At 45.4% G+C, this 10,496-nt stretch overlaps 1 protein-coding gene across 3 annotated transcripts in view; it reads right to left on the bottom strand.

Moving 5' to 3' along the window:
- Nucleotides 1–10,496, bottom strand: part of ap2a1 (adaptor related protein complex 2 subunit alpha 1) — a 37,820-nt gene that overhangs the window by 4,633 nt on the left and 22,691 nt on the right. Inside the window, exons 14-16 of one of the 3 annotated variants that reach the window (XM_080300637.1) lie at nt 8,397–8,459; nt 6,198–6,260; nt 3,560–3,642 (exon numbers count right to left, since the gene is read on the bottom strand). In XM_080300637.1, coding sequence (XP_080156763.1) covers nt 3,560–3,642; nt 6,198–6,260; nt 8,397–8,459 — 209 coding nt within the window. The remainder of the gene's footprint in view (nt 1–3,559; nt 3,643–6,197; nt 6,261–8,396; nt 8,460–10,496) is intronic. The other 2 variants (XM_080300638.1, XM_080300639.1) reach the window with 2 other exon arrangements.

The following is a 10,496-nucleotide window of genomic DNA, read 5'->3' as shown; positions in this document are numbered from 1 at the left end:
ACATGCAGTATATAAATCAGTACATGCATCTTCATCGTAACATCTACTGGTGTGGAATTCCCATTAGCATCAGCCTTTCAGAGAGCGCTGAGCCAGCACTGAACACCATAACCCCAGAGGTCCTCACCACTCAATCCCTACAGGGTCGCGTCCTCAGCCCCCTGCTGGACACCAACCATCATTGTCAAGCATGCTGAGATGCTTCCTATGACAGAGAGCTCTGCACTTCCAATGTGGCTGCTGGTCTAATGCACAAACAGCAAATAAAGAGGCTTGAGCCCAGAGGACACCACTGTGCTCAGGCTCATTTGTGATGGAGATAAGACAGCGTACAGGAAGGAGGGAGACAATCTGTCCCGCTGGTGCTCAGCAAGTCACCTGAAACTGAACTAAAAACAAAAGATCTTATGGTGGACTTCAGACAGCTTTCTCCCCACTCGTGATAAACGAGTCTGCTGCAGTCTCCACCTTCAGGTTTCTGCTAAACTCACAGCTGGACCCACAACACCAACTAGGGTGTTGGTGCCAGAGCCCAGCAGTGGCTGCATGTCCTCCCTGTCCTAAGGAAGAACAACCTGGAGCAGAAGCTGCTGCTGGCCTTCTACCAGTCCTCAGTAGAGAACATGCTGTCCTACTGCCTGGGTGTTTGGTATGCAGGGCCCTACTGAGGCCACGTGGAAGGTAAGTAACACTGTCCAAAGAAATCACTGGCCTCCATCTGCCACCCCTGGAGGCCATTGCTAGCTCCTCCTGTCTCAGGAAACCCAGCGTCATCACAGGAGACCCCTTACATCCCACCACCACCTGTTTGACTGCTGCCTTCATGACGGTGCCCCTGGTCATTTAGACCCCACACCTCCAGACTCTCAAACACCTTCTTCTCTGGCGACATTCAGCAAACAATGCCATGTTTGTGCTTTCTTAATGCCAGAGGTTTGGATTTCTGCAGCAGGTTGGCAGCTTTTGTGCACCATACACTAGGGCTGGGCGATATGGCCTAAAATTCATATCACGTTATAGTTTGAAGCACGTGCGGTAACGATATATTCTTTTCTTCTGTATAACGTATTTTCCACACTTAAATCGCGAGTGTGCCTTATGTATGACTTCTGGTTGTGCTTACTGACCTCGAACCAATTTGGGCAGAAATCTGTTAAAAAATGTTTTAGTACAGCTTTGATAAGCCGCGCTGCTTGATGGATGGTCAGAGCATTACGGCTGCCGTAGGGAGGAGCTTCACGGAGTAATCTGGGTCCTAAACTCCGTCATCTTCAGGTCCCAAAGTCAAATGAACACTGAGAGCTAAAAACTGTCTGAATTCTTTCATCTTTAATAAAATCATCAGCGTTGCTGCTTTACCAGGTGTAACAATTAAGTTTTACATCCATGAAAACAGAATTTACTACATTTAACGGAGTTAGAACTTAGCGGAAGTTAGCTCGCTAGTTTCCACCTAAACATTTCATATCATGTTCTGACTGAGATTTCTGAAACTAATTCAAACATACAGCTCTGCTGTCACTTCCAACATAAATGAAGACAGAAAACTAAACAGCAGTGGCGTTTGTAGGGTTACTGACGTTGGGCTAGCTGGTATATAATGTTGTGCTACGTGATTGCTAGCGACACAGCTATGTTAGCATAACATTAGCACAGTGAAGCTGGAGGATGAAGCCAACTTTTTTTCCCACTCGATAAAAGTTAACGTGAGGGATTCTGGTGGTCAGGGACAAATGCAATCGCATAGCAGGATGCTGTACACGGGCCAAACTCCAGTCAGGAGAACAACTGAGATTATTCATCCACAATACGAAGTTAGTCATTAATATACTGCAACAACATGGGAATAGAGCAGCTGCCAGAGAATTCAACATTAATGAATCAATGTTACAGAAGTGAAGGAAACGCAGTTTTTGGCTTTCCCCATATTTCAGAAGTGCTTACTCTCTTTGCTGTGACTGTCGCCCGCCATCATTTGCAGATGATAATGGTTGTAGCCTGTCACTACCCGATCCGTACCGGAAACCCGATCAGTACCCCGCATGCGCAAATGTTACGTCACTTCCTCTCTTTGCCAACATTGCGACATTCAATATATTTGAATGATACGCGCCCAGTTAGCTCCTAGCATTTCTCAACAGCTCTGCCTCCTTTTCGACTGCCCGGGACATTTAAACAATGGATAATCCGTATACAAAGAAATTCATGCTTTTCTCCTCAACAGAGAGCGTCCCCCGATTGAGCAGCAGCGCCGTAAAATAAGAAGAATGGCGTCTAATTACAGAGTTAATAATGCAGACTTTGTAATATCTCACGTGTAGATTCATCAGCCAGATTAAGTGTTTACTGACAATTGACAGTGATAGCGCACATCATCATCACTATTCCAACAATCCTCTCCTCACAGACAAGCATAAACACACTCGACTATCGCTAAATCAGATTTAACACACGTTTGTAATGACGATAATTCAGTTTATAATAGGGTTTATTCGCTCGGTCAGCAGGTGGCGGTATCCTCGTACACTGGGGAGTAAACTGCCATTAAACGAACAGAAGAAGAAGAAAACATCTGCACATGCGCGGTACGGATCGGGTAGACCCGATTTGTACGGTCAGACTTTACACATGCGCAGTAAGGATCGGAGAGTCCTGATCCGTAACTTTCTTTTTATTTTTCGTTTTTGTCTACATTGTACTGAAATGCTTCATTATTGCAAACATTTTAAGATATACTTGTTATTCTTAACATCTTAACAGATACTCTGACCCATAACTATCGTAAAACGCTACGACCGGAAGTAGAAACCTTTCGCGCATGCGGGGTACCGATTGGGTTTCCGGTACAGATCGGGTAGTGACAATAGCCGCTGCGATGCTTTCGACCAAAACAGGCGCAGCTTCATGACATCATCAACATGCGCTATCGCGGTAGAGCGGTATAGTCAAAATCTCTATCGTTGGCCAAATTTATATGGTTTCTATCGTATATTGTTTATATCGCCCACCCCTACCATACAGCTCTGCACCCTGTGACCCTGGTCTTCCACTTTGTGGATGAGATCCTGGGGCTCCTGATCGTGCAAGATCTAGGAGGGGAAAACTCCTACTCACAATCTAGCTCGCTGCAGCAGTAATTCAAGTTCAGTGCGGATTCTTTCATAGATGTTGGTAAAGGCAGACTGAATTGATCTCATGTTGTCTGTGTGAGTGTGGCACTGAGACTGAAAACCCTTCATGAATGAAGAGGTGTGGCTCAGTACTTTGTCTGTGCAGTTCATAATCTCAAACTGTAAAATACTGGCAGCCTCCTGCAGCAGAGGCACCTGTGGTATACATTTGAAAATCTCTGCCTTTGAATTTGAGGTTGAGATTAGTGAGACTCACACTCACTGCCTCCCCAGCAGGGTGATGACACCTCACAGCTTTTTACAGCTGAGGGGTAAGAGCTACACCACAATATAGCCATTCAAACATAATGAATTACTTGCTAAATCAGACATGTATTGGTAGGAAAAGGTATAAGAAGTAAGCAGAAAACCCCCAATGTAATACTCACCCAGATTCTGACGATACTCTGACTTGATGCCGATCTGCAGCAGCTGATTCTCAAACAAAACTCCGTTGTTTTTGCACACAAACCTGGGAGGGAGAAGACGAACAGTGAAATGACAAGAACAACATCCCTGCAGCTATTTGACAAAACTGGTCCTACTTAGATAATCAGCTATACAGTATTGTGCAAAAGCCTCTTTCTTATTTAAAATTGGAAAGAGATCTACTGATGGTACTTCTCAGCAACAACACGCAGCCCCAAACCATTAGAGCCTCCACTAGTTTAAAGAAGACGCTCTCTTTTCTACCTCTCTCCTGAGAACCCCGTATACACTGAGGATGATTTGAACCACAAACTTCCTGCTGCTACTGATATTCAGTCCAGTACTGGTAACTCGTTGGTGTAGAAATCCTATTTTATGCCTGTCAAACTGCTGTCTTTGGCATTTTTCATAGGCAACATACTGCAACAAGATAAAACCTAAGTCATGTGTACACAACATCAATCATAGGTTAATGTTAAAGAAGCAAAATCAAAATGTTCCTGTGAAAATGTTAGATGCAAGGAGTGGAAAGGAATGCTGCTAATGTCCACAGACAAACTTCCACAGGTCTTTAGAGACACCAAGTGGAAAAACCCAAAACAAACAAACACTATAAAGAGCTGGGGTTGGTTCAAGGCTTTTGCACAGTACTGCATCCTAATTTTGATATTTAGCAAGTAATTGACTCACCTCTGTGGGTGCAGTGATCTGTTAGCCACTGCTTTAATGTCAACATTCATCAAGTCACATAGATAGAATAAGATGGGATCAGATCTAACTTGGTTCCTTCAGTGAACACACGTACAGCACATATACGTTGGGATATCATGGCCCGGTGTGTTACGGCTGATGAGACCTCTACTCCTCCAAGAAACTTTATAGATCCAGTGATTTCAAACGGGAGTCACAAGCAACATCAGACAGTGAATGTTCCCCTGAGGGAAAGCAGATCCCACATCTGGGCTGCTACCACAGGGTGTGCCCTCCATTCCCTCACCAGGAAGCATGGCTGGCTGTCGGAGAAAGATGAACACTGCACTACAGCAGCAGAGTGAGACCCCTTTAACACAGGAGAAGAACATGTCCCACCCTGCCTCTAAGAGACCACTGTTGAATCTCCCATCCTACGACATGCTGGGCCCTCAAACGCTCACCTTTAACAGTGAACGTGGCCCGACAGTGATCACATAGGCCATCGTGCCCAACAATCAGAACATCGTTTACAAATGCAGACAGCACCCCAGCTTAACTGAGAGCGGTGGCGATGAAATGCAGCACTCCATGCTCAGACGTTTGACGCTGGCCGAGAACTGCAATCGGTAACCTGTAGCAACAGTTCGCAGCAACCACGGAGAGGAGGCTCAAGCTGAAGCAGGTGAGCAACCAGCAGAACCCAGTGTGTCTGCAAGAAATGCATCACCTGCTTAGTTTAGTTTGGTTTAGACTGGGAGAGGAGTCCACAAGCATCTTTTTAGGGTCGAGTGCCGGAGCTTGTGATTAAGGCTTCAGGCCCAGTCAACTGTCTCCTAGCATAGACATCCACCAGGCAGAAGGGGCATGCCATCCAAAGAGAAACCCCACCTCTGAGGACAGGGGCGAACAGTCACCTCCTGGCCGGGGATGTCCTACCGCGAGGACGTCCCAGTGTAGACCCAGTACACACTGGAGAAATGACATCTATGGGCTGCTCTGGAAAACGATTCAGGTTAACCCCGAGGATGTGGCTGGAGAGAGGCAGGTCTGAGCTACCCTTCTTAAGCTGCTGCCCCTGCACACAGCTGAGTGGTGTTAACAGTTACTGAAGAATGTGATTAATGTTTCAAATGCCTTTGTTAAGACAGTTTTTGACATTATCCATTAAATGGTTCTCAAATTCAGTGCAATATTGGAGCGTTCTTAGCTTTACACGAGTCGGTCGAACTTTTTTCCCTCGTTTAGTCGACTAAGAAATGAGTCACCAGGAACATCTCTGGTATTGGTACACACCAGGTGTGTGAGACGACAGCAGAGATGACTAACAATAGCTAGCTAGCCCAGCTTGGCAGAGGGGTTCTGCTCCTCAGTGAGAACAGCCTAAGAACCGGCGACAAGTGATATACGTGCAGGCAGAGCCACACGTACGTCACTACAGGCATTAAAGAATATCCCATACTATATGCACTGTACCAAGTGAATCGCCTGAACGGGAACCACATATGTGTTAACCAAACAGTTACAAACTGTCTGATATCTGTTCTGCCACAGCTGAAAATGTTCAAAAATGACAGAAATAACCAAATAATCTTTTACAGGTTACCCTGACAAACGAAGGGGAATCAAATTAAACCGTTATTTTAAATATTGGAACTGGATCAGTACACAAGTGGCACTGTATGAATGATGTAATCAGAACTCTGTATTCAAATATACAGAATCCACACTGGAAAGTGGTATGAATCAGACTTAGTAGGGCCTCTAATGTACATGCTTTTTAAAAACAGCAGCAGAACTATGTAGAGCTGATATTTTAATTAAGTGTGCGGACTCTTTTTGACAAGGAATCAAACAATTTTATGCCGAGCTACAGCATGAAAATGTTTAGACACAGAAGAAGCTTACTTGTTAAGAAGTTCATCTGCCTCAGACAGAGGAGGAGCAGGATCCTCAGAGGGAGGAGCAGAGCTGGGAGGCCACAGGACAGGGCAAGGATGCAGGGACAGCCCAAGAACAAAGCAGGGATGGAAGCAGATAGGCAACAGGACAAATAAGGAATGAATGGGTAAGAGTGGAAATGGGAAATGAGAGCAACTCATTCAACACAGTAAACAGGAACAGTGTGATGAAAATTGGCAACAAGATAAAGATAAAGTAAAATGCAGAGCTGGTTAGTACAAGCACTTCACAGGTGAATGATACACACAGTGCAGAGTTCACCATGCACTCTGAATGTGCATCTGTGGTACAATACTCACACAGGCCCGCATCGAATAGCTCTATACTCACTGCTTAACACACGGGCCCACCGCTAAAGAAATAAGCAGGGCTTCAAGTAACGTTAAAGAAAACTAGGTGAACATCAGCACTAAACATGCATATTGTGCACATAAAATGTGATGCCATTAATGATGGTTTTAATGTGCGCACAATATTTGCCCCGCAGTTGCTAGACAGTGTTTCCATGTTTTTACAGTTGTAATGATCATCTACAGTCTGTTTAATGTTCTCCTACCAGTCAGGACTGCTGCTGTGCACAAGCATTCTGGGGGGGTTAAAGGTTATTACCAATAAGGTGCATCAACCACAGCAAAATATGAGACACTGTGGATCAATGGAGACACAATGCATTTGACTAAGATATCAGCTTCTGCTCCACTGAAAAACAAACGGGTGTCTGAAAGAACGATGGTGCTCTTACCCATCCAAATAAGCTGACGGCAAATATATTTATAGCCCTTTTCCACTGGTACCTACTGAGCTCGGCGCGACGCAACTCTACTCGGCTGCAGTCGTTTTCCATTACAATCGAGTACTAAGTGCAGAGTTTGTGTGCGACACAAACACAACACAACGCGATGGTGTACCTGCTGTTGGTGTGTGGCCTTGTGGCTCGGGGACCACGTTTTGTGTCATTGTTGGGTTAAAACATGGATGTTTTGTTTTTCATAAAGGAGTCGCTCTCTCTTATGACTCATTGTGCGACGCCACTTAGTGGCCAGTTGGATCAACACGACTCGACTGGTTTTCCATTACAACCCAGTAGTACCTTGTCTGCGTGCTTGTCGTCATAGTAACGTGTGTGCGCGTCCCACAGCACAATTAATATGCAACAAAGGTGGACGTCGAAGCGAATGCATACCTGCTGCTGGGTCTGTAGCTTTTCGTCACACTTGGGGAACACGCCGTCGTTTTCTGTAGCCGTTCTGATTTTTGTGAAAGCAACGCCAAGCAGGTACCAAAAAGTACCTGCTACCAGGTACTGTGACCTAATGGAAAACCCTGCAAACCGTGCCGAGTCGATTCCAGTAGGTAGTAATGAAAAAGGGCTGTAGGTACTAAAACAAAGTCCCTGGTACCACCTAATGGAAAAGCCTAAAGACCAAGTCGAGGTGAGCTGAGTACGGAAAAGGGCCGTGAGATACCCAGGGCTTCACAAACCTACAGGTTGAAAATAATATTAATAGTAAATGTACTAACAAAATCATCTTTTATAGATTAATCTGTAGCATTGTTATATTACTGTGATGCACCTGACAGGAGAAGCAGAGCAATAATTCAGGACCACAGCTCAGAGTGAGACCAGAAGCTTGATGGGATGGGCAGCAGCCAGACACCAGCAAGAAGCACTTTATCAGGACAGACTGACTGAACGAGTGTTTTTGCTGTGTGGTTTATCACAGAAGGAAAGCCCAGAAAAGAGGGCAGTGTGTTGTACTGACTACAGAGCTGTGGATCTGCTGCTCTCACTACTCCTGTGTGGACAGTGTTATATCGATCACCCACAATTTTAGACGAGCAACTACCAAATTGAATGCGGCCTTTGGCACTGTGTACGTGCCCTGTATGAAGCAGTGCAGACGGTTTACAGAGCACGTTCCCTGTAACGTGCTCCCTGCTGCTGCTGCTGCTACAAACCATGTGGCTGACAGCAGAAAAGTTTGCACTCAAAACAGCAAGTTTGACTAAGCTACTTCACTTACGTGCAACAAGTCACCTCCTCAGTAACATACATGTTAAAGACATTTTCAATGAAAAAAACAAAAGCCCGAGTTGCATCTTTTTAGCCAGTTCTAATTTTGTAGGTTACTACTGGTCCCTTACTCCGAGTCACCAGAACCCTCCACCAATAGGGAATCGGAGGTCTCAGTGGGCTGTTCCAGATCTCTGTCAGTGTCAATCATGGTGAAGGACAGGAGAAGACACGCATCCGTATCAAAACACACAGATGTGTAACCGCACAAACAGACACACACACACACACACAAACACAGGGGAATGGAGAGAAGGGAAAGAGAAAAAGACGAAAGACAGTCACATACATAGCAAGATTAAAAAAAGCAGACCTGCCAACCTTGAAGCTCATACCGAGTCCATCGTCTCCGTTTGCCACAGATCAGAAACGCTGCGATCCAACTGTGACTCGACTTCTTACGTTTCTTAAAGCTTTTTCTTAAAGATAGTGGGCTGACCCACTACGGATCATGTGCTCCATTTACATGAGCCAAAGCATGAAGGCGTGGCTTATCATCACCAGAGGTTGCAGGTGAAACAATTATGAGAGCCTGGCTCACACCATCATGTGCCCTGTTGAGATCACGTGACTGCAACAGTGAGTGGGGGTTGGAAGGGATCTCAGAACTGGATTATAGACGGCAGACGGCTGGTGTCGTAAGCCCCGCCCTCTGTTCAAAGATGGTTGTTCACAGTGGACATGCATGGCCTCTTTCAAACCATCTGCCTTCTCAGAATGTGAACCCTGGCACCCTTGGAAGAGTGACCTTTGACCTTTAGATGCCGATGTAGTCGAGCCTTGTGCTATCCAGGTGGCTCTTCTATGTTGTGCCATGTGTTTGTGGCACTCCTCGTGTGCTGCACTGCGTACCCCATGTTGCGTAGCTAGTGTTTGGGAGGTGTGTTTGTTGTCTGAGGGTGTGGCTGAGTTTGAAGTGCACCAGGATGCCTCCTGACTTTCTCTGCTAAACCTACATGACAATGTCCTTCCGTTGTCCTTCCGTTTCTCCCTCGTTAATGTCAGACCTCGTTTCTTGTCCGTCTTCTTTGATTTGATGGAGCCCCAGTTTGTGGACCTTATTGGTGAAGTCAGAGTTTTTGATGTAGTGGGGCGTGTTCCTCACCATGGGAGCTGGGATGGTGGTGAGGTGCTTGGAAGCGTTGTAGGTGGCTGAGTATACACTGCTAATAATTGAGTGGGACGACTTCTTTGTGAACCCTAAAGGTCCAGCCACCCTTTCACTGAAACAGTTTCTGACAAGACTTCGCCAACGTGGACCAGCTAAAGGTCCAGATGCATCTTTCAGGGCTTTGCATTTGTTAAGGGTTTGACTTTCTTTTATCTCCTACAGTTTTCTTGCTATACATTCAAAATAAAAACCCACTGCCTACGTCACACGCTACAGTTCAGCCTTATGATACCAATATACCTGCTGACAGTGCGGTGCTTTTAACAGTTAGGAACACAACAAGTAATCATAGTATTTCACAGCACAATACATGTTATGGCCTGAGCAGTCAAAGAACGAACTTTTCTTTGAGAGCCAAACCTGAAGCAGTACATATTTACTCTTTGAGGAAACGCCTGTGCTTTTATCTCATGCTATACCAATCATTAACATCAACAGCGGCTCTCAAAGAAAAACCAGTCATCAACAAAGAGACGTTGGACCGCAGCATCAGATACAACATCCAACTACAAATGTCTTCAGGTTGGCAGGTCCATATAAGACAAAGAGAGCAAAGTAAGACAGAGTGACCGGTGACAACATGAACAGACTGTAACTACCTGCATCGTAGTTGAAAAGCACAAACACAGCTCCACAACCATCTTACATTCACCACACAGTAAAGAAACAGCAAAGTTTGCCAGTGATGTTTGAGACAGTCCAGTATGAGTCAGTCTTACAGTGTTGTTCCTTTTAGCTCTGCTGCACTTCAGTCATTTTTAACCTCCAGGTACATTCGTGCACAGAACAAACCTGCTTTCTAGCTGAAGCTAACTTCGTTCCACGCTGGGCCCTGCACTACGATGCAAACGTGCACCTTTGTCTGATCGGTGCAGTCTAAGCTGTTTCTATCTTATGGCTGGTTCACCACTGCACACAAATGAAATTGTATGAAAACAGATGTTACTTTGAGCTGTTACTGTGATGTCCCACAATCACCACACACGAGTGTTTGTAATGT

This window comes from Astatotilapia calliptera, chromosome 4, assembly GCF_964374335.1.
Source record: "Astatotilapia calliptera chromosome 4, fAstCal68.1, whole genome shotgun sequence".
Lineage (NCBI taxonomy): Eukaryota > Metazoa > Chordata > Actinopteri > Cichliformes > Cichlidae > Astatotilapia > Astatotilapia calliptera.
This window is presented reverse-complemented; position numbering and strand designations above follow the sequence as displayed.